The following is a 26348-nucleotide window of genomic DNA, read 5'->3' as shown; positions in this document are numbered from 1 at the left end:
ATACACAACATTTCATCATATTTCCTCATAAGCCTCTTTTGTCTGACCATTTGATCCCATTTGAATTTGCAATAAAGGATCCACAGAGTTTGGTGACAATAATGACAGTAGATGTTTGTGTGAAAGTGCTGAAAGCAAATGAGTGTGTGATGTTCTTTCAGTGTTGCACTTTGTAGACGCTCCCTGAGCACTGGTCTCACAGCCAGCTGCACATAGAGACCAGTGTTGTTAGTCCAGGTCAGAAGATGACTTGTTGGAATGAAAATGAGCTTGTAGTTTGTCTGCTTTAATAATGTGACTGGAAAAAGGTGTTGGACTTCAAATATGTCCATTTCTGTCACACTTCACCTTTAAAAGTGAAGCCATGTGGTTCCTGGAAGGAAAAACACGACTTTTTCAAGTCTTTGTCCTGTTTTTATGAGAAATGTACGACTTTAATGTGAAACATTCAGAGTTTTTTCTCTTGTTGTGTTTGTTTGAAGCTGCTTCCTGTTGGCTTCAGCTGTTTGGAGTTTCCATTTTCTAAACTTCTACATTCTGAACCTTCTTCAGCTCTGAACAGATGATGAAACACTGAATGATTTCAAGCACTTTGTCTAATAAACTTACATCTTTCATTCTTTATACAGATTGAAGAGCTGTGATTTGTCAAAGATCAGCTGTGATTATCTGGCAGCAGCACTGAAGTCCAACCCCTCCCATCTGAGACAGCTGAACCTGTGGGGAAACAACCTGAAGGATCCAGATGTGAAGCAGCTGTCTGATCTTCAGCAGAGTCCAGACTACAGACTGGAGACTCTGGAGTAAGTAGAGTGATGGAGTGAGTGGGTGGTGCTGTCAGCAGTATTGTACTAAACACAGTCAGTATGAAACAAAGATCCAGTGTTTCCTGTAAAGCTGCAGCTTCTCAGTGAAGCTGTGAGAGGAGAACGGTGACAGGCTTCAGGATTGGACACAAACACTTCCTGTTTCTCACCTTTATGGTCACCATAGTAACAGCTGACACGCTCTGATCAAACACTGTCAACAGCCAATCAGCTCTCTGAACAAAGCAGCACGCAGACCAATGACTGCATTGATTTCCAAGTTTAAAGCAGTGAAGAACACAGTCTGTAGGTGAGGAAGAATTTAGTGAGAGCAGATGTTTGGATGGAATTCCTCCAGTTAACAGCTGGAACCGTCCATCTGGATTGTTGGGCTTGTTGTTGGGGTTCCTACAGAGCTCAGAGTGGACACACCAAGGTTCTTCTAATGAATGAAAGTCCAAACTCAAACTAGGAGGGAAAAACATTTTCAGCAACTTCAATAAAAATCCAAAGATTAGAAAAAGTGAAGCAACAATGAGTCCTAGTACAGTCCCAGCACTGACGTCCCTGCTGCTCTTTATACTGGATGTGCTGCATCACTGACTGACAGCTGATGAAGAGTCTCTGGAAACACTCGTTTATCTCCTCTGCTCTTCCTCCTTCTCTCTGCAGGTGGAGGTTATGATGGTAAACAGGACGGTGTGTGTGCTGAGAGAGGAGCAGCTGTGTCCTGATGATCCAGAGAGGTTGAAGCAGCAGCAACTTGTGTGTAGAGACTAGAGATGGACCGATCCGATATTACGTATCGGTATCGGTCCGATACTGACCTAAATTACTGGATCGGATATCGGAGAAAAATAAAAAATGTAATCCGATCCATTAAATATCATGAAAGCACCTCACAAAACTTGCAACACCCTGTAACTCACCTCAGAACGTTAGCACTCGGAGCAGTATGCATCACGTGATAGAGCAGCTGTGGCATGCGGGACCTGTCGGTGGTCTGGATAGCATTTGGAGCTTCGCTAGCAACCCGGCATTTCATCTCCGACAAAGTTATCCCCGAGAGAAGTAAAGCAAGTGTGTAAGTCCATCTCTGAATGTTTGTAAAGCATTCCCACGTTAAGGTTAACGAGCGACTGCCTCTCGCTGCTACTTCAATCATGAAACTGCTTAAATGATCAGCTGATCGGCTTTTCTGTCGCGAGTCCGCCTCACTTGTTTGTTTTTGGTCCACTTTGCGCCAGAAAGAGGAAACCAGCGGCTGAACAACAGCAGCACGTTTAAGCTTGATAAGCTGTTGTTACAATTTATTTAATATTACTTTCTACACCAGGATCTTTTTCTACAGCTGACGGCTGGTAACTGTGCAGGGGCGGATCTAGCAAAGTTTAGCCAGGGGGGCCGATAGGACATTAACAGGGAAAAGGGGGCACAAAGACATACTTTTCTTTCTTATTCTCATTTAAAATGTCGAGCTTTTAATAAATAATTATCCGAATCTTACACCCAAAGTTTTAATTTGATGTAAAATGAATAGAAGTCAATTACTGTATATAGTGACTATTAAGTCTAATATATATACCCTAGTAAGCTATAGTACTTTTTACTTTGGGAAGGTACTATCTGTGCAGTCTGCAATTTTGTTGAAGAAAGATGTTGAATCTATTTAATATTTCTTGAAAAATAATTGATTTCTGTGCATTTTTTTTCACACTGCATCAAATTAAGGTTGATTACGTTGATTAAGCATCATGAGGTGGCGCGTGAGGGGTGGTTCCCTATTTTTTATTTATTTATTTTTGTTGTTGCTGGGAGTTGGAACCCTATTAGTTAGGTTGCTTAATATTTACGCTAAGTACTCTTTAAAATACCAGAATAGGGAGGATGGTGTAGGTTTATGTTTATTAGATTGATCAGTATTGCTGAACTATGAAATATTTTTTATGTATACAGGTATAACAGAATAGCTTTAGTGTAGTTGTTGTTTTAAACTTGAGTATGAACTTATACAAAATGCAGCAAGATATTTAAAAAACAGTTTTGTTGATTAAAAAACACTATATTGGATTCATATCGGTATCGGCAGATATCCAAATTTATAATATCGGTATCGGTATCGGACATAAAAAAGTGGTATCGTGCCATCTCTAGTAGAGACGCTCTGACTGGGCCATGTTACTGGGAGGTGGAGAGGAGAGCTTCATCCAGCAGTGACTGACAGAGGAATGAAGTGCAGATGACTGTCAGTGCTGCAGAGTGAACTGCTCTGAGAACAGCTCCACTGTCAGACACAATGTAGAGTCCAGCATCAGCCCTGTGTGTCCCTCTGGATCTGACAGAGGATCATCAGTGTATCTGGACTGCTCTGCTGCTGCTCTGTCCTTCTACAGTCTCTGCACAGTCTCTGTCTCACTCTGGAAAGATTTTACAACTTGTTGTAATTACAGAACGTTAATATAATATTCAAACATGTGATCTTCTCTTTATTTCTGAATCTTTACCAAATAAAGAAAAACCAAACTAACAAACAGAAGCTGTCGTGTCCTTTTTCACCACATCTGTGAATCTTTTCTGTGTTTTTCCTCTTTTCCTCCTTCCTGCAGCTCCATCTTCATCATTCTGTGTCCAGTATATGTGAACACGTCCAAAGCATCTGAGCCTCATGTTACCCGTTTGTGTGAGTTACGCCTGTCGTTGTGTTGTGGTGTATAAATAAGGGGCAGGAGACAGCGCTGGATCTCCGAGTTCTTTACTCTCAATTTCTGCAACATCTGCAATATCTAGAAATGCAAACCTGTGAGCTGTGTGTGTTGTGCGTCTGCTCGGCCACCTCTCCTCCGGCCATGCTGGAAGCAGCTGTGCGTTTGACAGTTTTATCGACTCGACAATAATCGAACAAATTAAATGTTCAAAAATATCAACTTAAGCACTTCAAAGTCAACAAAAAGCTTAAAACAATGAAATAATATTTCACTGACAAAACAACAGCTCATAAGAACGATACACAAAATAATACAGAAACAAACAAATAAAAGTTATTAACCAGGATCCATGTTTTTGTCACAAACACTGAATCAGCTGATTCACTCTTTATGTTTCTGAGTTTGTTTTGTGATTATAGTTCTGGTTTCTGTTTCTGTGTCTTCACTGTGTCCCACGTCTCCTTACTTTGGACTGTCTGTCCTGTCACTGAAGGTGTCTGCCCAACAAGGACGTGGTGCTGAATGCATCCAGACCCCTGCTGACTGTCTTTGCAGCTTCGGTCAAAGGTACAGTGTCCACTGTGACCCTGAGAGCAGGACACAGCCAGAGGTGAGTCAGCAGTTACAAACTAAATGCTGCTGACATGAATCAAACTGCTGGATAACCCACTGCTCATGAAAATGGCACCTTTCTGTTGCTTTTTGAGATTACTGAGAATATTTGAATTGTGACTCAGATGGCAGATCCAGGCTCTCAGCCTCCAGCTGAAACTTCCAGTCCTCCCCCAGCCAGAAGCTCTGATGCTGGGCTGAGAGACTTTGATCCTTCCCTGGATCCAGAAATCCAGGAGGGAGAAGGAGAACAGGACCTCCTTCCTGATCTGGAGAGGCCTGAGGGAAAGAAAGATGGAGCAGACAGAGCTTTGAACAAATCCAAACCTCCTGAGCTTCACCTCCACAAAGGTGCAGACACTGATGCACAGATTCACATGTGACACCTGCAGCGTCCAGCTTGTGCCGCTGACATTATCTCCACTCTGATACAAGCCTCATTCACTCGCTCACACACGTTCATACAATCACCTTTTCCTCACAGTCACACACATGAATGTAATGAGGGGAACTCGGGTTCACTGTCATTCCTCAGGATGCTTTGATATGCAGACTGGAGGCTCTGTGGATGAAACACCGACTGTCTGAAGCACTCTGAAGTGTTCATGATGGACTTCATCCTGATTAACACTACAATACTTGTTAGAGGCCTTTTATATGTAATAATATTCTTTTCCATTAAAGCTCTGAACATTCTCACTCTTTCTTGACCAGGTGTGACAGGTGAAGGACACCGGCGAATAGGAGGACAGAAGCTGAGAGCCATTAGTCACATGACTTCAGCTGCTGCTGCCTCACCAACCACTGGCCCCTCGGTGAGTCTAGAGTTACAGCAGTGACCACAGGAAGTGCACACGTGTGATCTAAAGCTACATGTGGGCCTGTGACCATCAGTCTTCTCACTGTGGTAGACGGGTTTGTGAGTCCCTGTGATGCTGGGAGTGTCCAGGACAGTCGCTCCTGATCGGGTCTCTCATGGAAAGCTGGTCCCAGGAATTCCTGGAAAATTCCTCCACAAAAGAGAACTGGGAACATAAGTGCAGAGTGACAGAGGTGCTCAGCAACCCTGCTGTTATATGGGAATAGAACCAGAATAGTCGGCAACCACTTGAGTTAAGTTAGCCAAAGAGATGCGACTCAGACTGACTTCATCATGTTGGCAACGTGTCTGCATTGATAAACTCCAGTTATTGACAAATCAGAGAATAATTCCAGTCATTCAGAGACAGATTGTGATTGTTTGGAGGATGTAATCGTTTCCCTTCAGGGAGCGTGTTGGACGCTCAGTGTCCGGGTGATTAGCTGATGCAACTACTTAGAATCAGTTTGTGAATATGAAGAAAATCAGTGCAGTCACTGGACAAACTCTGATTCTTCCTAGTTTCACTCTTGTTTCAGTCCAGTGTGACTGAGGTGGTAAAAAATGATCTGACTTTTAGCCACACAGCTGTCTGCTAGAGAAAAAGCCTTTGTGCACAACTTTCTTAAAGGCAAACGGCACCATGTTCACTGCAGCTGCAGCAAACGCAGCAAAGAGTGAAAGTTGGACTGAGAACGTTGTGACTGTTTCATGAGAAAGAGCAGGAAAACAAGCATCACACACCCAGACACAGTGCTGGGATTAGAATTAGACTTTAGAGCCAAATGTAGGACAAAAGCTTTAATATGAAAGAGGAAAACCCAACAACAGCCAGAGCATGAAGCTCAAATCTATACCAATCACCAAGAAAGCTGACAGGCCTGTGACACGTCAGAGACGCCGTTCAAATCATAAAGAAGTTGGTTTATTGACAAAATGTAAAAAACCAAAAGAATCAAGTCAACCTTCAGTTTCGAGCGAGTAGACCAATCAGGCACAGCAGCAGCTCTAGAATAAGCAACAATTTGATGTATTACAAACAACCTTTCATATACACACATACATATGGCTCATATGCTGTTTAAAAAGGGCTCAAAGACCCAACAGATTACACAAAGTACAAAAACACTTTCATTCAGACAACAGTCAGCTGTGCACGAGACAGAGAGCCGACTACAGTTAGTAACATGGACTCACTTTGTTTCAGACACGACACAAAGTAACACAAAGCCACAAAGAGCAGAAACATCAAAAAGGAGGCAGAGCAGCAGCAACTCTCCATGAGCTGTGAGGCTAACAGCCACCCACACTTCCTGTGATGCATAATGAAAACAACATTAACCTGAAGGATGATAACAACAGAAAGAAGTCTAAGCTAACGTTACACAGCGCTCACACAGCGCTGACTGTACAGGCCTCACACAGCTACGACCTGCATCCACAACACCTGATTCTACTGAACACAAACAAGTTAATGATATATGAGCAATCCAGGGAAGGCTTCCAGGAAGGTGAGGATCCAAAGACAGCTCTACAACAGCATCAGTCAGCAACAATGTTACTAATCACTGACTCTTTCATCCTTTTATACTCAATCAAAAAGTGCTGTGTTCACATTAGTTTCTGCTGAAATCCAGAGACTGAAAATGCGTCTTTTTAAAGTTTGAATAAACTGACTGAACTTCTCACGAGTCCAACCGTGAGGAACACTTCCCCCCATGACACATCACAGGACAACGTCTCAGTGGAGGGGGGACAGTAGCTCAGTTTAGGCAGTCACTCTCAGAATCGATGCCTCCAGTCAGGGTCAAACGTGGTCCTCAGAAACCTGCAGATGTTTGGGCCAAGCTCTCACTGGTCTCTGCGTCTGTAGACTGAGCTGATGTTTCTCCAGGTGTCTGGTAAAAGGACGATGCTGCTGTCCAATGAGGCGAGGAGAGAAGTAGCCAAACAGGCGAGAGCCGTGAAGGAGGAACGGCGGGCAGCTCTGGATGCCCGACATAAATACCTGATGAGCAGGCTGGCCGACGCCGGCAGCCTGGAGGAGGCGGCGGTGGAAGACGCCATCGTCTCTGATGACAGAGTAAGTTCAGAGACGTGATCCTTCCTCAGAGTTGAACCTTTGAGTCATTAATGTCTGATTCTTCCAGTTCAGTCTGATCCATGAATTCTTTGCTGCAAACGGATCCAAGAAGCTGATTTTCTTCTATCAGGATGTCAAACAGGTAACTTTGATCACATTTCAATGACTGACACATGAAGGTCTAACCGCTCTTCATAATCTGCTGTCCTGTTTGTTGCAGCGTACTTTGTATTCATATCTTTTAATATCTGCCTTTCTCCCAGAGTCTGTCCTCCCGTCAGTCTTCCTTTGTGGACGCATCAAACTCAGCTGTGGCTCAGAGGAAACTCTTCCTCACTACGGGGAACTCTGAGGTTGGCTTCAGCTTTTTATGTTTAGTTCATGTGAGAATCACAGAAAAATGCTGATATGAGTGGAAGCTTCTGCTGGGAAATTGGCAAAGAGCAGATTATTGAACAGCGAGGCAGACAGTTAATTTCAGTGATGCCAGTTTATTAGAAACGAGGACTGTGGGGCTGCTGGAAGTCAGGACGGCCGTTCTCTGGATAAACCTGACAGCTGAGGTGGAGAGCAGGATTTATCCACAGACGGCTTCTTCCAAGCAAATGTCCTGAACACACCTGAGCTGAGGGTTACACAGTGTGTCCTGTGTGATCTCTGCTTTATGGTGGTTGAATCTCACAAATGTGACCATCAGACCTGACGACTTATTTGTGATGTTTTCATTAAAAATATCCTGGGTGAGGTGTTTGGGGCATGTCCCATGAGGAGGAGTCTCCAGGGCAGACCCAGGACACACTAGAGAGGTTATATCTCTCAGCAGGCCTGGGAATGCCTCAGTATTGTCCTGGATATGCTGGAGGAAGTGGTTGTTTAGGGAGGTCTGGGATTCTCTGCTTAGACTGCTGCACCTGTGACCCGGGACCAGATAAACAGGAAATGGATGTTTGAAATTCAAAGAAATCCTCTTTTAATAATGAGGAAAAAAGACAGCACGAGATCCATCGCAACTAACAAAACACTTCAAACACATCAATGCATCAACTTTAATCAACTTCATTTGGTTCAAATGAAGGAATCTAACAAAGCACTCACTAAAATGAAACACCAGTTAGTTTCCCGAGCTCAACAGGTCGAACACCTGAGTTTGGTTTGCGGTGCAGTTTTAATTTCTTCTAGATAACTTGGGTTATTTGCACAGTAAGTTTTTTAAATGTATTTCTTAAGTACGATCTTATATGGGGGTTGATTTTATAGCATAACAGAATAATGTAATAACTCTAATAGAGTATAAAACATTTGCAGAATGAAGTACAAGGTGAAGAAAAGTCAGAACGTCCCTATTTGAAAATACAGTCTCAGAAGGTCAGAGATGGACAAATTCAGCTACAGAAACATGTGGCCATTTTTTTAAAGCCATAGAGCATATTACAGACGACACAAAGAGCAAACACTGTAAACTTCTAACCACAGACCTCACACAGCTCACACACGTCAGAGTGAAGCTGTCATTTCCTGAAGCTTCCACACAAGAGAACTGGCAACAAGGTGGAGTCCTCATGGATCACTAGCAGAGAAATGTGGGTGGGTGCCAGACCACATGGACTCGACTCACTTTATTTCATACAAAGGAGCAGACTAATGCTGTCATCCTTAAAGACTAACTAGAAACAAGCAGTGCGCTCGCATCGACTCGACTTGTTTTGCAAGTTTGAAGTGAGATGGTACTTTGGAGTCAGCCTCCCGAGATGATGGCTGGTTTTTGAAAAAAATCTCATATTTATACAATGAGTAGCAGACTTTCCTGACTTGCAGAGGTCAACGTCCTCCTCAGTCATGCGCCATGAGTGGCACAGATACTATTCATCAAATAACTAACATGGCCTTGATTGTTACTCCAGAGACTTATCTGCGATGTAGCTTTATAGCATTTTCATTAGCAATCGTATGATTTGTGTTACAATGACCTTTGTGGACGGGCCCGGACCCCCAGGCCTCGTCCGTGACGCCGACGGTGAGCGCAACGTTTTTGTTTTCTTGCGCTTAAAATAACCTGATCAGCGTTCTGCCGACGGTTTGTTTACATTTCTCACATCTGTGATTGTTCACACGGGTTGGACACTAGCAGAGAGGGCTTTCAAGATGAAAAAGCCAACGTGAAACTTTAACGGACGACAAAGTTTTTCAATCAAATCTCCGTCACACCCTTCCTTGACCTCATCACGTTATCCACCTTAGTCAAGGAACAGTGGTTCGGGAAAATATGCATTTGTTTCTTGGACTACTTTAAAACGTATCTCGACTCGTGATGATGAAAAAAAATAAGTTTTTGTACAGAGTATCGGTATCAGATCAGTATCGTCGATACCACCCTGAATTTTACTTGGTATCGGATCGGAAAGGAAATCAGTGGAAATCAAATCCTGCTTCTACAGGTGTCCAGTTCATTCACTCTGACCCCTCCAGATAAGCGTTGCCAGTTCTCACTGTGCTGTAGATCACATTTTCTTGTGTTTGGGGTTATAACGGTTACTTTTGAGGTCTGTGTTATAAAGCAAGTTAATCCTGAATTTAACTGGAGAAGACAAATTCCCACTGCGTGGTGTAGTGCACAGCCAGGCATTCTTTACATTAGTTCGTTTGACAAAACCAAAAAGCCGAAAGTATTTACTTGGAGTTTGGTTTGATGAAATAAGTGCCAGAATCAGTGAATACAAATGATTCCAATGACATGAAAACTGGTGGAAGGACAAATCCCTCAAGAAAAGCACGACTAGCACATTAAGTTTGTTTGTAATCATCATCATCTCTAACACCATGCGCACAACAGTGATTTTGTTACAGAACACTAAGATAGTAAAATCTGGGAAATGATGATATTTCTTTCCAAAACTTCCTGTCTGGAAGACATTAAAGCTGCTGTGCCACCTGCAGCTTCTTTCAATCTATGTTATGTGAATATATCTTTTTCTTTTGGGTTTGAACATCCATTCAAACTCACTCTCTGCCTAGCAAGTGTCATTCCCTCATTTCCTTGGGGTCCAGCTTCACATACGTGGCACTGAGCCTTTTCCTTTGTCACCTCTTTCTGCTACATGCCTAGCCTCCCAGTTTCTTGGTCTGTTTTCTTCATTTCACTAACTACACTTCTTTTTCTTTGTAAATCTCTTCCTTCAAATACTTTCAAAATCACTTTTCTTTTTTCCCTTTCTTCTGTGCAGAGAAGACGTCAAACCCCTTCTTGGCAGTTTATCTCAATAAAGCTGTACTATCCCAGCCATCTGGTAAGTCTTCCCTACTACCCAGAGCCTGTTTATACTCCTGCATGTCTCTGCCTTCACTCACTTCCTCTTCTTGATGTCCAAACTCATCCTTCAAACTACCATTTGATGCTGCATAGCTGCATTCTCCCTGACACCTCCTTGTCTCCTGTCTTTTTGATTTCACCTTCTGCATAATATTTAGTTGCCCTGTGTGCAGCTTCCTCCACTTTCATATATTTCTACAAGTTCCTCCCTGTTCTTGAAGTATGTGTGCACCACGGCCATTTCCACTTGGAAAATCTGCCCCACATCTGTCTTTCTAGATTTCTCTCCTAAACACCACACCTACCCAACACCTCATAACCTCTGTTCCCTTCACCTAAATGTCCATTGAAGTCTGTGTCAATCACCACTGTAGTATGTGGTCTCTTGCACACAAAATGTGTCTACCCTCCACCTCCATAATATGAGTCCGCCAGCCCTCCCATTGCCAGTCATAGTCCATAACAAGTCAAAAACATAAACAGCTCGAACGTATTATTTATTTAAAAGAGAGAGAGAGAGAGAGAGAGCTCAGTTGTCCTTGCTCTAGCATCAAGAGTCAGTGGCTGGCTGTTCACTGCAGGCTCAGCAGTCCAATGGCCGATCAGCAACAAAACAAATAAAAAAATAAGACACGTTCTTGATTATGACAACAAACCACATCCAAAAAAATATGACAGCAACACTTTAAGTTTTGTGTGCATTCATCATGTGCAACTCTGCAGAAAGTCTCATGTCAAGGATGTGTGGACAGGGGGGCTATTAAAAAGTTCCAGTATACAGAATAGAAAACCATCAAATGAATGAAATAAAATCTGTTGTCACAGTGGTTTTTGAAGGAACAATTACTTCACAGATGGACAGCCTCATTATATTTGAGTTAAATCTGATGATACACACTTCACGTCACCCTAGTTACATGTTTTTATTTGCCATGTGTATGTTATCCAAGGGAGGGAAAAAATGAAAAAGAAAACTTTTGATGTGTCCAGACATTTCTTCACATCAGCTGCCAGCAACCAGTTTCAGCATGTACAACTGTTGCAGTAAGTTTCATCTTGTTATAAGATATTTGAAATAAAAACAAAACACAAACAAACAAACCACAAACAAACAAACCACAAACAAACAAACCACTACATTTCCAGAAATATTTCTGCAGTCTGATTTACAAGTATAAACTTTCTGACCAAAACGCCACAATTTCATCCCTCAAACAAGTTGTCAACTGTGTCAACGACCAATGAGGACATCACTGCTACACTTGATGATACTCACACCTTGAAAAAGTGCAAAGGTTTCCCAACAGGACTTCGACGGTTGGTCTTCTTGATCAAGCTATAATCTGTTCTCATCAAAACCACCATAAAACCAGTTTGACAGGATGATGCTGATAAATCCCTCTAGACCTTTTTGTGACAGTATTAAAAGCTTGCTGGAAATTCTCTGTACTCATATTTGTGCTCAGTATCTGTAGGAGCCATTTTTGTGTGGGTACCTCATGTATGCCACTAGGGGTCACCTTTTGTGTTACATATGGTGTGTCTATTTAAGGTAGATAGGTCATGAGCAGCAGGTGTGTTGTTGTTGGGAAGGAGCAAACAGATTGTGACCGCTGCGCTGTTATGTTAAATTGTGTTGGAATAAAGAATCTAAAGGACAAGATAAGTATGGTTTCAGTTATTGAACTAAGTTTAATACGTTTATTCATACCAGTGACATTGCATTAACCTGCCAACAAACAGCTCAGTGGCTTTAAATGTAGGCTTAGCCTCGACAGCATCTATAACACCATTAAAATGCAGTAATGGCCACACAAAAAATAAAACGTGACCATATTCAGTTTAAGCCATTTTATGTGGTTTAGTTTATACACTTGAATCACAGTAGATGATAGCTTTCTGTTTTTAAATGTCTCCATTTATTGCAAACACTATAGTTACTGTTCTGCCTTTTATAAGGTAAACTGGATATTATGGTTGCAAACGGCCCTAGAGCTCCCTCTAGTGGCTGCTTTGTAATATGGGTTTGACTACTTTGGGAAAGGAACAATGAGAAGGTGAAAAAATCAAAGATGGCGGAAAGTTATCGTTCTAAGCTGATATGGACCTTAAAATGTTGTTGCCTTGGACAAGATATGTCTGTAAGTATGAGTGACAATAAAATAATTATTAACTTTTGTTTTGTGTAAAAATGGTACGATAATTTGTACATTTGAAAGTTTTATCTTGTTATCAAATCACTTTGATTGTCACATCACATGTGCAGGTACACTGGTACAGTACATGTGAGTGAAATTCTTGTGTGCGAGCTTCACAAGCAACAGAGGTGTGCAAAAATACAATAACGTAAAACAAGCAAAATATAAGAACGGCTAAATCTGAGACTAATAAATATATGTACAATATATAATAGTACATGCATTACTGGATGTGTATACTAAATATGTTTTTCTATGCGCGCGTGTGTGTGTGTACATATTTTACAAATTAAATAGAGTAAACAATAAAATAAAATATACAGAGGTTGGTAGTTGGACATGTGCAAAACAAGTGGCATTTATATACAGTGTGGAGTGCATAATGTTGAAGTTCCAGTAGTGAAGCTGAGGTGTCTATGAAGTGTTCAGCAGTCTGATGGCCTGGTGGAAGAAGCTGTCTCTCAGTCTGCTGGTTGGGGACCGGATGCTGCAGAACCTCCTTCCTGATGGAAGCAGTCTGAACAGTTGATGGCTGGGGGGACTGGAGTCCTTGATGATCCTCCCCGCTTTCCTCAGGCAGCGCTTCCTGTAGATGTCTTGGAGGGAGGGAAGCTCACCTCCAATTATCCGTTCAGAGCACCGCACTACTCGCTGGAGAGCTTTGCGGTTGTAAGCGGTGCTGTTGCCGTACCAGGTGGTGATGCATCCAGTGAGGATGCTCTCAATGGCACAGTGATAGAAGGTCCTGAGGATGCGGGGGCTCATGCCGAATCTTTTCAGTCTCCTGAGAAAGAAGAGGCGCTGCTGCGCCTTCTTCACTGTTTTGTTTATGTGTACTGACCACGTAAGATCCTCAGCCAGATGTACCCCAAGGAAGCGGAAGCTGCTCACTCTCCACAGCAGCGCCGTTGATGGTGATGGGGGTGTGTACTTCTCTGCACCTCCGGAAGTCCACTATCAACTCCTTTGTCTTTGCGACGTTGAGGGTGAGATGGTTGTCTTGACACCAGTGGGTCAGGGCGCTGACCTCCTCCCTGTAAGCCGTCTCATCACTGTTGGTGATAAGACCCACCACTGTAGTGTCGTCCGCAAACTTCACAATGATGTTGGAGCTGTTAGTGGCTGTGCAGTCATAGGTGTAGAGTGAGTACAGGAGAGGGCTCAGTACACACCCCTGTGGTGCACCAGTGTTCAGTGTGATGGGGGATGAGGTGATGCTGCCCAGTCTGACTACTTGGCGTCTATCAGACAGGAAGTTAAGGATCCAGCTGCAGAGGGAGCTGCTCAGTCCTAGATCCTGCAGTTTCCTGTCCAGCTTCGAGGGAACGATGGTATTGAATACTGAGCTGTAATCTACTGTTAGCTTGAAGTAAGAGTGTAACAAGCTAGTTTACAATGTTAGTTAGCTAATACAGTATTTTGTACTTTCAGTTTTACGATGGTCAAAGAGAAGGCAATGGTCAGAGGCCATTCTTCAATAAATCAGCACAGAAAGGAAAATAAGTCTGGTTATTGGAGCATCGTTATCTCGCTGTCTAGCTGGTGAAACTAAGGAACTCAGGGCGAGGACAGCAAAGTTACCAAAGGGGAAAAACTATCAAATTAAAACTGCATCATCTCAAAAATCACAAGTTTCTCTAAAATGTGTTTATTCTAGGGCTGCAGTTATTCATCATTTTAGTCATAAAGTATTTTATTGATTGTTCGAAAATTGAATTGGATTAGAAATAGTTTTCTTATTAATGAGCAATAATTATTATTATTCCAAAGAGAAAACACACGGGTCTTTTGGTTACCATTTTAGAAATTGCCATCCTTTAATGATTCATCTGTTAAAAAAAATATTTTGACTGCTTTTATCTAAAAAATATTTTGAGATGCTGAAATGCTGAAATAATAATAATAAAAAAAACAGATACTGATGTCAACATAAAGGTAAACACGCAATTTAGTTTCTTTAGTTTCTGGTTCTCTCCTGTATGGACTAGAGAACGCACGATACCACTTTTTTGTGTCCAGTATCGATATGAATCCGATACAGCGTATTTTTAGAATCAATAAAACAGTTTTTTTAATATCTTTCTTTATTTTGTATAAGTTCATACTCAAGTTTTAAAAAATAAAACATTAAAGTTATTTAGTTATACCTGTATGCAAAAAACACACTGCACCCAAAATATTTCATAGTTCAGCAACACTGATCAATCTAATAAACTTAAACCTGCACCATCCTCCCTATTCTGGTATTTTAAAGAGTACTTAGCAGAAATATTAAACAACCTAACTAATAGGGTTGCAAACTCCCAGCAAAAAAAAAACTAAAGGGAACCATCGCCCACCCTCTGCCTCGTGATGCTTAATCGACATAATCGACTTTAATTTAATGCATGTATTTAAAAAAAATGCACAGAAATCAATTATTTTTCAACAACAATTAAATAGATTCAACATCTTTCTTCAACAGAACTGCAGACTGCACAGATGGTATCTTCCCAAAGGAAAAAGTACTATAACTTACTAGGGTATATATTAGACTTAATAGTTACTATATACAATATTAGATTTCTATACATTTTACGTTAGATAAAAACTTTGGTTGTAAGATTCAGATAATTATTTATTAAAAGCGAGACATTTTAAACGAGAATAAGAAAGAAAAGTATTTCTTTGTGCCCCCCTTTTCCCTGTTAATGCCCCAGCTGGCCCCCTGGCAAAACCGTGCTAGACCCGCCCCTGCACAGTTACCAGCTGTCAGCTACTTATAGCATTAGGCATTAAAGTAATATTAAATAAATTCTAACAACAGCTTATCAAGCTTAAACGTGCTGCTGTGGTTTATCTGCTGGTTTCCTCTTTCTGGCGCAAAGTGGGAAACAAACAAGAGAGACGGAACTTGCGATCAGCTGATCATTGATTAGTTTCATGATTGAAGTAGCAGCAGGAGAGGGAGGGGGAGAGGAGGCGCGGCAGTCGCTCCATATATCGGTTGTTAAGCTTAACGTGGGAATGCGTTACAAACATTGAGAGAGAAACTTACAAACTTGCTTTACTTCTCTAGGACAGCTTTCACTGAGAAGAAATGCCGATTTGGAAACATGTAGCGAGGCGCTAAATGCTCCACCAGACAACCGAGAGGTCTCTTGTTGTCACATGCAAGAAAGCATGCTCTGAAGAATATCCAGGTAGATAACTGTGGCGATATGTTGGTTATATTACTTTAAAGTGCAACTGGCTAATTCTTATTTTAGCCAACTCGAAAAGTAAAAATGATGCAACGACCTTGAAATAACACATTTATCTCACTGAAACATGTCATTTAAATAAAAACATTTACTGAAATTAAAATAAATATTCTGAATATAATATGGCTCAGATTTAATGGAATATAATGATCCTTTTGTGTTGCTGTTAAAGAAAGGGATAATGTGTGATTACTGCTTTTAAACTATGGGCTACAAACTAAATCCTTTTATTATTTCTGTCCTCGGTTTTAACTCATTACTAATCATTAGGATGAAGCCCCCTAAAAAACAACGTAAAGGTCATGAAAATGTAAACAATTTGGCATTTTGATGATGCATCATCCACATTAAAAAGTATAGATCATATCAGCCCTGTATTTACTTGTATCGGATACATAAAACATCTTTCCGTATCGCACAGCACTACAGAAAGCTCTTTTCTAGGGTTGTATTAAACATCTGTAACTACCGTAACTCCTGATCCATTTCCTCAATTAAAAGAAGTCCAATGATTCCTGAGAGCAGCAACTCTGCACTTTTCATTAATATTTGCATCATTACGGTAATCCCAGGTACATTGTTGCAGCAGCCCCGTGAAGGCAAAGGTTGAGAGAATAGTGAGTGAGCGTGATGGAACAATGTTATCACACGTTTGGCTTCTTTTTACCATGTTTGTTTCTTTTGTTCTTTCATGTGTTATTTACCAAGATTTGGATGGTGTTCTGCCTCGAGTTACCATAATGTCCCTAACATCACAAAAAAGCACAGAGTTGCTGCTTTCAAGAACTGCTGGAATTTCTCATTTGCCCCAATGGTTCAAGACTCAAGTTAGGCTAAAAACACTGGGACCAGTTTAAATGGGTTCATGTGTGTCAGCTGCATCGTCACTGCTGCTCATATGTTATGTGTTTTTGTTGAAAACTAGGTGCTGTTTGGCCTTAATGATGTCAAACTTTTCATTCACTTGTTTGCTCCTAAATACGTTTCTATTGCAGGTCTTTTCCAGTTGAAAATGTGAGTGAGCACTACACAAATTACTGACACTGAAATACACTGAAAAGAAACAAAACAAAACTAAATCCAAACAAAAACAACTAAACGAAGTAGTTACACACGTTATAGAATATATATACTGGGCATACAAGCCTGGCCTAAGCTTTCTGTCAGGAAGACTGCAGCAGTCCAGGAGTTGGGTTAACTGTCTTTAAGTTCCACAGAAGAAATGTTTACATCAAAGTGCTTGCCAGGCTTAATCCAAATTAGGTACAGCCATACTTGAACTTATCATTGTATAGTATGTGGGACTATGAGCAATGGTTTTCTGGAAACAGAAACAGGCAATTTTATCATTAGTAGAGTCACAAATAACTAGAAAAACAATTGAAAACATAATGTACTCAACACAGCAATATCTCACAATATCCACAAGGGGTCACTATAGCTCATATATTGCCTAAATAGCACGTCATACAAATTGCCAATCATAAGGCACGGACATGGCAAGCTAGCCACAGTTAAACTAAACAATAGAAAAGTCCTTTATTTGTAATACCGCTGGATGTAATGACTGCGGGAGATTACAGCCACTGCTATTAACTTAGTGCCAAATAATCCTACCAACATGGTATCAAAGAACTGAGGCATAACTTTAACATGCACAAACAATTATAACAGCTTCATGCGAGTCATCCTGCCAAAAGGACTAACACTCACAGGTTCATAAACACACAACTTAATCACACGAAACAACTGCGATGCTCTGCAGTGGCACCTTTAGTCACTCCCACTCTGCGTGCTGAGCACATGCCCACTGATACGCTTATTTCCTTTGAGTGTGCTTGATTTCTGCCTCTAGACATTCTGAGGCCGAGTCAGAGCAGGAAACTTGAGCACACGTGGTCTCATTAAATCAGACAGCTGGAGTCATTTAAAAAGGATCTTTTAAGCAGTGCTGTCCCTCAGCTTCATAGTAGATCCATCTATGGATCAGTTTGAAAATCCTAGCTGTCTTCTTTCTAGTTATCATGTTACAAGATTTTAAGAAAACTTGAACGCTGATCATGAGTTGAATGCCACTGATCTTCAAAATCATCCAAGCTTTTTGATAAATGCACACAAAAGTCGGGTGTCCATGCCACCCGCATGCAAGGTGACAAAAATACCCCAATCAGCCTTTCAAGCTGACAGCTAAAGAAACCATTTCACCAGATTTAGCTTCTTGGATATTGTGTTCACTGTACTGTGTTCAAAATGTACTTCTCATTTAATAGAAGAAATGTAATCATGTCAATATAGAGGATTTCAAATTCTCACTCCGGTAATTAAAAAAAAGAAAAAAGTAGGATAAGACATGAGAAACTCCTTGAAAAGGACAGTCTCCATTATAGCACCTCATGGAAGCTTTGTTAGACCACCTGTCATTAAAAACTAGAAAGACCATCCAGCATCGGGAGCTTTCAGACTTCCAGGTATGACAACAAGCCTATTGCTGGTTTGCCCACTCTGACTGTGTCAGTATTTGCTCCACATACCAACTGCTCTGACCCTAAAGTAAGCCAGAATCCCACACAGCCATATGTAGGCACATTCCAACCACAAAGAATAACTGGGGATTCTTCATCCTGTAAACATCCTGAACAACTGGTTTTGGTGGTTTGATGGGAACAGATCCTCACCTGATCAGGAATACCAACGATCACCCCACCACTCATGTCTTGTTGGGAAATGTTTGCAGTCCTCAAGCTGTGAAAGTCATCAGGTGCAGCAGTCATGAATACCATGTAAACATCCCTGTTGGTAGGACAAACAAATAACAGTGGGATTCATTCGAGAAAACAGAACTTGTTTGATTCCCTGTCTGACAAAAAGAAATTAATGCAACGTAAAAATTAGATTTAAAAAATCAGCAGCATCATATGTAACCAGGTCCTAAATTACATATTGTTATAATTACACAAAATTTGTTCTAAAGCCCAAACTGCTCCTGGTATATCTGACTTTTAGCACCTCCAAGCCTGTAGTCACCTTGGTTATTAGTTAGGCCCCTCCCCCGTGTGTCGCTATGTGTATAGGCACTGTTAATGCTAGCATGAACAGATCATTCTTGCTGGCTGTTGTAGTGGCTTGAGCTAACTCTCATCCCAACTGTTTATATTTGGTTATAGGAGCTGGAGTGGGCATTAATGCTCCACAATTTACAAGCTGGGACCTGCCGCTAATCCATGGTTAAAGCCTTTACCCACATCAACACTGCAGGCAGAGGCTAACATCTGCAATACTATTAATAATTACACATAACTGTAGCAACAACAAAGAGAGGCTCGAACAAGAAAGGCTTGAAACCCTTAGAAAAGACTGATCAGAGTTGGTTCAATGAACTCTGATCATGTTCATTCGGAGTTAAGCTCGTGTGTGTTTAGAGACAGAAAGCCATCATGTTACCAGGATTCTCCAGAGAAACACAGAAATAAAGAGCAGAGCCTCCATCTTCATTTAGTGGACAGAGGAATATGATCACAAATCAGTGTGGGCCAAAATTTGTATCTTAAAAACTAGGAGGGGATAAAGTTATACCAACATACTGTAATATTTTTATAATATACACTAGCAAACTTTCATGCTGTGTGTGATATTAAAAATATTGCATTGTGTGATATCACATTCTATTGTGATCCAGCATTTTAATCTGACCTTTGATTTCTAAATGCTTCATTAAACTGTCAAATATACAAATATAGACAACTGTGGGATTTGTCTAAAGTATTTGCATATGCCATAGAAATGTTAGCACTCACAGTTTACTGGGCAAGGTTTATGCAACGTTTCAACAAGACCAGTCCACTTATGACAAACGCGATCATACGAGCATTATAGTACGATGCAGTCTCTGCATGATATGACTATCTATTCAGCTGTAACCTGACAGGGACAAAGTCTAGGAGACAGAAACTGAAGATAGACACCATTTACTGATGGACCTGTTATATTAGGTGACAATTCCACGTGAAAGTCAAAAGAAATGAATACATACAGGGCAAGTCTTTATGAGGCAAACATGATGTGCATCTCACACGAAAGCGATTTAGGTGATTTTCTGTGAGAAATGTGTAAAAAGATCCGTACTCTGAATTTCAGATACTATTGATCTGTTTGTTGTGTGTCTGAGGGTTTACGCAGGGACGTTTTGTGTAAGCACTGATTGCTACAGTAGCATCCAATCAATGCTTACAGTGCAAAGAAACTGGCCTACAGTCTGACAGCTGCATTAATGTCTACACAATCTAAGAGTTTGAAAGATGGACACACGTGAGATGATCATAAATCCACAACAGAATCCTTTCTGTCCTAACATACTGATGAGAAAATAACTGAAGCACTCGTGTCAAGAACAACAACAACAAAGGGAAACATGCCTAACTTGGATTTCAGTGATTGTGAAAACAAACATATGCAAATGAATTTCCTCTGTGCGCTTTGCCTAATTCAGGAAATCACTATCAATCAAGTTGAGTGTGAGTCAGTGAGTATGTTATGTTCACATAGACTGTTACCTCAGGGGCTAACTTACCAGATGAAATGAACCTTTATGGAACGGAAACCCAGAATTTGTTTCAAGTCACATTTTAGCTTAACCTGCATGGTGGAAAGTGCCTGTACCAGAGACATGATTGTTGCTGCTTAGGTTAAAATATCTAGTATATGTCAATAATGTAACAAAAAGAAGAAGAAAATCTGTGGCGGTGTAAAAGTCCCACTAAATGCGTCTCTCGGTGTACATCTAAACTATATAACGATTAACCGCCAACTGTGAGTTCAATTTAAATTTTCCTTTACAAATGTGTGTTTGTTTAGGAAGGAAAAAAATGTGTGCGCACAGTGTTCGGCAATATAGACTCAAAGGCAGCACCAAGACTGGCACGAGACTATTTCCACTGCACTGAGGGTGGGAACTCCAGGCCTCGGGGCCGCTGTCCTGCAGGGTTTAGATGTGTCCTTGATCCAACACAGCTGATTTAAATGGCTCATTTTGAACGTTGACATATACATCAAGGAATGGACCAGCCACTGCACTGATGTTAAACCAGTTCAGAAGTTCATTTATCATCATGAACCACCAATTTATGAGCAGACAAACCAAAGTACACTCCAAGATTCAGTTGCTTGTAGAAGCACGTTTAGCAGCAACAGCTCAAAGTCATTGTTTTCTGTATGACTATCAGTCTCTCACATCATTGGGGAGTCATTTAGGCTCACTCTTCTTTATAATGTTGCTTCACTTCATTGAGGTTTGCACAAATTTGTTTATGCAAAACTCACGACCACACTACTTCTATTAAGCTGAGCTTTAAACTTTCTAAAATATAAAACCTGCTAGACACCGGTGTTGTGCCAAAAAGTGATTGTCTGCCAAAAACTGATTTCTGGTATTTGCCAAAAAGTGATTGCTCGTATTTAAACTGCTATAAGTAACTTGTTGGGCTATAATATGTGAAACATATGTCAAATGCTTCCCTCATGGATGACATAAAGTCGTCTTGAGCCACAAACAACATTCGTGTAACAAGGTAGAAGCCGCGATCAGTTTTTGGCAGCGACTTTTATATAACCTTTATTTATTTAGTTTAAAAAAAATCTCATTAACATTAAACATGTCTTTTGAAAGAGTAAGTTGGCCAAGAGGACAGCAGCAATGCCAGCAAATATTACAATAGTTCAGTAAAAATATTTTAAGTGAGGATAAAGGAGTGGATTGGTTATAATGTAAGTACAGGGTGGGCCATTTATATGGATACACCGTAATAACATGGGAATGGTTGGTGATATTAAGTCCTGTTTGTGGCACATTAGTATATGTGAGGGGCAAACTCCTCAAGATGGGTGGTGACCATGGTGGCCATTTAGAAGTCGGCCATCTTGGATACAACTTTTGTTTTTTCAATAGGAAGAGGGCCATGTGACACATCAAACTTATTGGTAATGTCACAAGAAAAACAATGGTGTGCTTGGTTTCAACGTAAACCTCCAGCAGAACCAGGCTCAGGGAGGGGCGGGGCCATCTGCTGACCGGTTGGGGTGAGAGAAGGAAGACAGGATGAAGACATGCTGTGGAAGCGAGACAGAGATTAATAACAGATATGATTCAATGCAGAGAGGTCTGTTAATACATAGTGAGTGAACCAACCAACCACAGCATCTGTGGTGAGAGAGTCATCAAGGAGTTCAGGCACTCCATCAAGCTCACAGTCACAGACTCAGGTGAGATTCTAGAGTTGCAGGGCTTCCTCCAGAGCAGCTGTTAGAAACACAGCTGCATCTTCTTTCTCTCACACACAGAAAAGAGTGAGACAGAGTGAGGCATCAGGGAGTTTAATTACCAGCTTTAAGACAAATGAATGAGAGTGCTGAATGATAGCACTCATGAGTGGTGCAGCATGCTTTAATTACTACCCACTAGTGAATGTGTCAGCAGCTGAAACTGTATTAATGGTGATTTAAAGAAACGAGTCCCAGTGTGTAGACCAGGCAAGCTGCTTCACTTGTAACACACTGGCAGAAACCCCAAGTCAGTTAGGATGACTACCTGAACATTTGAATGTTTCCACTGGTCACTGAGGTGGTACGTTACAGGGATCCAGTCTGTTCATTTACAGGACTCTACTAGAGCTGCTTTGCATGACTCACAGTTGAAATAATGCTTCTTTGTCTGATGCAGGGCCTTGGTTCACCCCATCAGTCGTGCAGGGGGTCGTCTGCTCTGCAAAAGTGCACTTTAATGTAAACTGTGCAGCAGTGCTGCAAACTAATCCAGACGAAATAAAAGCACAATGTCAGGAGCTACTGCAGTTCAGCATCAAACGTAGGCCAAATCAATCATTAATATGATTTTCATGATCATCTTGTTTGTCTTAATGTTCTTATGATTCAAAGAAACATCCAGCAGCTGTGAGATCGGCTGTACTGATTTAAAATGAAGTGTGTACGGCCCCAAAGCCTCTGAATGAGCTGCAGATGTGTTTCAAACTCCTGTAACAAAAGCAAACATGTCTGCATACCGGCTAACTTTGTCCACACACTGTTTCTGCTCTGCAGGTTTCACAGATGAAGATGCAAATAGTGGAGGATACGGGGATGGAGGAGATTGGGTTGGACTTTCATTAATAGTTTGTCTGTTAGTTTGGGCTGTTTGTTGTTCCTGCTGCTTCCGCTGTCGTCATAATTACCTGCAAGGAACTAAAGCCATTATAGCAGCATCCTCCTGAAAACAACATCTGCTCTGCTTTTCCACAAGAATGAAGATGCAGAGGTCTGGCTTTAGGATCTGAGCTCAGATAACATCTGGAGTTTAAAGCATCATTTTAATCTTCTTCTGCACAAAATGGCTCAGTCGAGTGCTGCCAACTCCAAGAGGTTTTCGGAGGATCGGGTGATGGAGATCTATAAAGTAGGAGTAACATTATATAGCTACTATGTCAAAATTCTATAGTATGGTATATGATATGGCACAGCCCTGCTGTAAAGATCAAATGTGTGACAGTGAAAGGTGCTACAAAGAAGTCGGGAGAGAAATGCTGCAGAAAAGTCTCTTTAGCAAACAACGAGCAAACATAAAGCCCGTCCATTTCACATTTAAGGCAGGTAGTATGTTTGTTTTTCTAATGTTGACAAACTGACCCTCCATCCATCCACTTCTGCTGATCCTTTTCAGGGTCGCGGGGGCGCTGGAGCCTAACCCAGCTGTCTTAGAGCGAGACAGACTGAAGACCTGTCCGGTCCGCTGTCCCTACTAAGTGCATGTCCTTGAAACAGTGGAATAAAAAGTAAAGCAATGACAAATAATGATCCTCATCATCAACATTACTACCGAAATGTGAACTAGCAAGTACAGCCTGAGCTCATAGAAACAACATCTTTGTAATCTGTAACAGTTTTGGATTTTTGGACATGTTAAACAACTTTTAAAGGGTTTTTCACAAAGATGCTGAACATTAAATGCAGGATGCCACAGACATCCATTTTAGCCAACAATCTGCCATCTTCACCTCCAGTGTTCAAATAAAACGGAGACGTTGTGACATCAGCAGGAGACAGAGATCAGCTAGAGACACGCAGACAGTTTAAGCAGGCTGCTGTTCAAGTGGAGGCTGGTATGAATCCTGCTTCTGTTTATGTTTCCTGTTGAACAAAAACTTGACCAGAAACTGACATACCAACTTTCAGACTAGCAGATCCATCCTCCTTCCCTCCATCCTCTGTGTGTCCTTCTGTCTGACCTGCAGCTGAGAAACAGGTGTGAGGTGTCAGCTGTCAGGTAGGTGATGAGTGAAGAACAGAACAGAATCCATTTCCTCTTCAAACTGCTGTCAGACATGAGCTGTGTTCCAATTCGTCGGCTGCATCCTTCGGAGGACCCGGCCTTTGCGGTCTACGTGGGCCGGGATGGTGGGGACAGAGAGGCTGTAACTACATCTGCTGGTGTCACTGTGACCTCAGAGCAGTTTACATGAAACATGAAACGAATTACAACTTTTGCGATATTGACCAGCTCATGATGCAGAGTGTAGACTGTATCTGTGATAATGAAAATGATTTAAGGACTGGTTTATGACACGTCTATAAAAAATATAAAGTCTGTACAAATGTGAAACTACAAAGTTAAAAGCAGCTGGAACGACAGCTGTTCAAAGCTGAACACTTACATCAGCCAGAAGACAGAGTGAGTCCTCCATCTCTCTGAAGGAGGCCATCGTGGTGAGCACAGATGCAGCAGCAGTGTGGATGTGTCCACTCTCACAGTGTCTCTCTTTCAAGTTTGTCCTCACATTCTCAAAAAAAGAACATGTCTATGCAGATGCCCAGAGCCTAACAACACACCCGCTATAAAAACTTTTGCACCACCAGATTTTCATATACTTACATTTGAAAGTGTTCGTCTCCTGCATTAACTCCCACTTCGATCACTATCATTATCAGAAAAATATCTCCTGTATGGCCCGCAATGAATCCTGGGATATGTTGGGCCACAAAGGACACACCTGACCCATCCTTCAAATTCAGGGAAATGAAGGACGCATTTGGAAGACTTCAAATTTGAACAGCCTTCGTCGCGTCCATGTGATACAATTTCCTACAAATGTGGCATTCGAAGCATCCTCTCCCTGAATTTGGAAACACCCAATGTGATGATAGAGAGCAGGAAGAACCAGTCTCAACAAGAGACACACACACCTGATTTCCTGTAACTGCAGAGGGGAGGAGCCACCCGAGCAGGTGGGAACAGGAAGAGAAACAGCTGAGCCTCCGTCAGAGCAGCAGGAGGACGGTGGAGCTGAGGCAGGGTGAGTGTTAACACCACATTGTTGTAGTTTTGCTGTCAGAGTCTCTGAGTGTGTTTGTTTGTGTGACTGTAGAGAGAAGAAGAGTCACAGTGAGCTCTGTAGCTGTGATTGGCTCAATAATCACCTTCAATGGACTGAACGCAGAGAACGAGCCGAGGAACCTGACAAACCTGTTTGTGTGTGTGTCTGTGTGTGTGTGTGTACCTGTTTAGACATGTTTGTGAGGACAAAGAGTTGGTATGCTACTATGTGGGCTAATAGAGTCCCACAAAATGGCCGTCCTCACGAGTTTGAGGATATTTTTGAGGCTTTTTGGTGTCCTCACTAAAATCTGAAAACAAGTGTCTGTGTGTGTGTCTGTGTGTGTATGTGTCATAAAGAGAGTCGAGTTCACGGTCGCACACTTTCTATCTCAGAGGCTGTATCCCAATTCTTCGGAGCCCCTCTGATGACATGGTCCAAAAAAGAAATCAATTGTGGCCACAAAATACTACTTCGTGCGCACGAAATGCTAATTTGTGGGCACGAAACACTTGACCAATAACCGTGATCCTTCCCAGGCCCTTGCAGTTGGTTGACAATGTCTGAGTATGTCTGAGTTTTATAAATTGTCTAATTTAAGTAATTGTCTGACAGAAATCAACAAATGGTTATATGACAATTTTCTCCAACTAAACTCTGATAAAACAGAAACTCTAATTATTGCTCCAGACCATATGGTCCCAGAAATTAGACAACATATCAGCTTCTTAGACCCTTACGTAAAATCAAGCCTTAGAAATCTCGGTGTCTTATTTGACAGCTCGATGTCGCTCGAGCAGCATTCTAAGCAGCTAGTCCGAAACTGTTTTTATCATTTACGGAATATTTCTAAACTCAGACTAATGGTATCAAAGCTTGAACTTGAGATGATTATTCATGCTTTTATTTCTTCTCGTTTAGACTATTGTAATGGCCTTTTTACTTGTTTTAACAAATCAGCCTTAAATCGTCTTCAGACTGTGCAGAATGCTGCAGCACGTCTCTTAACAGGCACCAAGAGAAGATCGCATATCACTCCAGTCTTGGCCTCCCTTCACTGGTTGCCTGTAAATTTTAGGTTTCAGTTTAAAATTTTAGTTCTAACCTTTAGGGCCCTGCATGGTCAGGCTCCTCAATATTTATCTGACCTGCTGAAATCACATACATCTTCTCGGGCTTT

The 26348-nt window shown here is 41.4% G+C and overlaps 2 protein-coding genes across 2 annotated transcripts in view; both read left to right on the top strand.

Moving 5' to 3' along the window:
• LOC112432436 (protein NLRC3) overlaps window positions 1-26348 on the top strand; it is a 3307575-nt gene that overhangs the window by 38342 nt on the left and 3242885 nt on the right. The window lies entirely within an intron of this gene.
• Window positions 4011-25620, top strand: LOC112430406 (uncharacterized). The gene is made up of 6 exons (XM_076881198.1): window positions 4011-4121; window positions 4249-4474; window positions 4838-7207; window positions 7329-7418; window positions 10287-10349; window positions 22902-25620. The coding sequence occupies exons 2-3, from the start codon at window positions 4249-4251 to the stop codon at window positions 4960-4962; spliced, it is 351 nt and encodes a 116-aa protein (XP_076737313.1). The 5' UTR covers window positions 4011-4121; the 3' UTR covers window positions 4963-7207; window positions 7329-7418; window positions 10287-10349; window positions 22902-25620.

The sequence above is a fragment of the Maylandia zebra genome, unplaced genomic scaffold (assembly GCF_041146795.1).
Source record: "Maylandia zebra isolate NMK-2024a unplaced genomic scaffold, Mzebra_GT3a scaffold03, whole genome shotgun sequence".
Taxonomy (NCBI): Eukaryota; Metazoa; Chordata; class Actinopteri; order Cichliformes; family Cichlidae; genus Maylandia; species Maylandia zebra.
The sequence above is the reverse complement of the archived record's forward strand: the minus strand, read 5'-3'. Positions and strand labels throughout refer to the sequence as shown.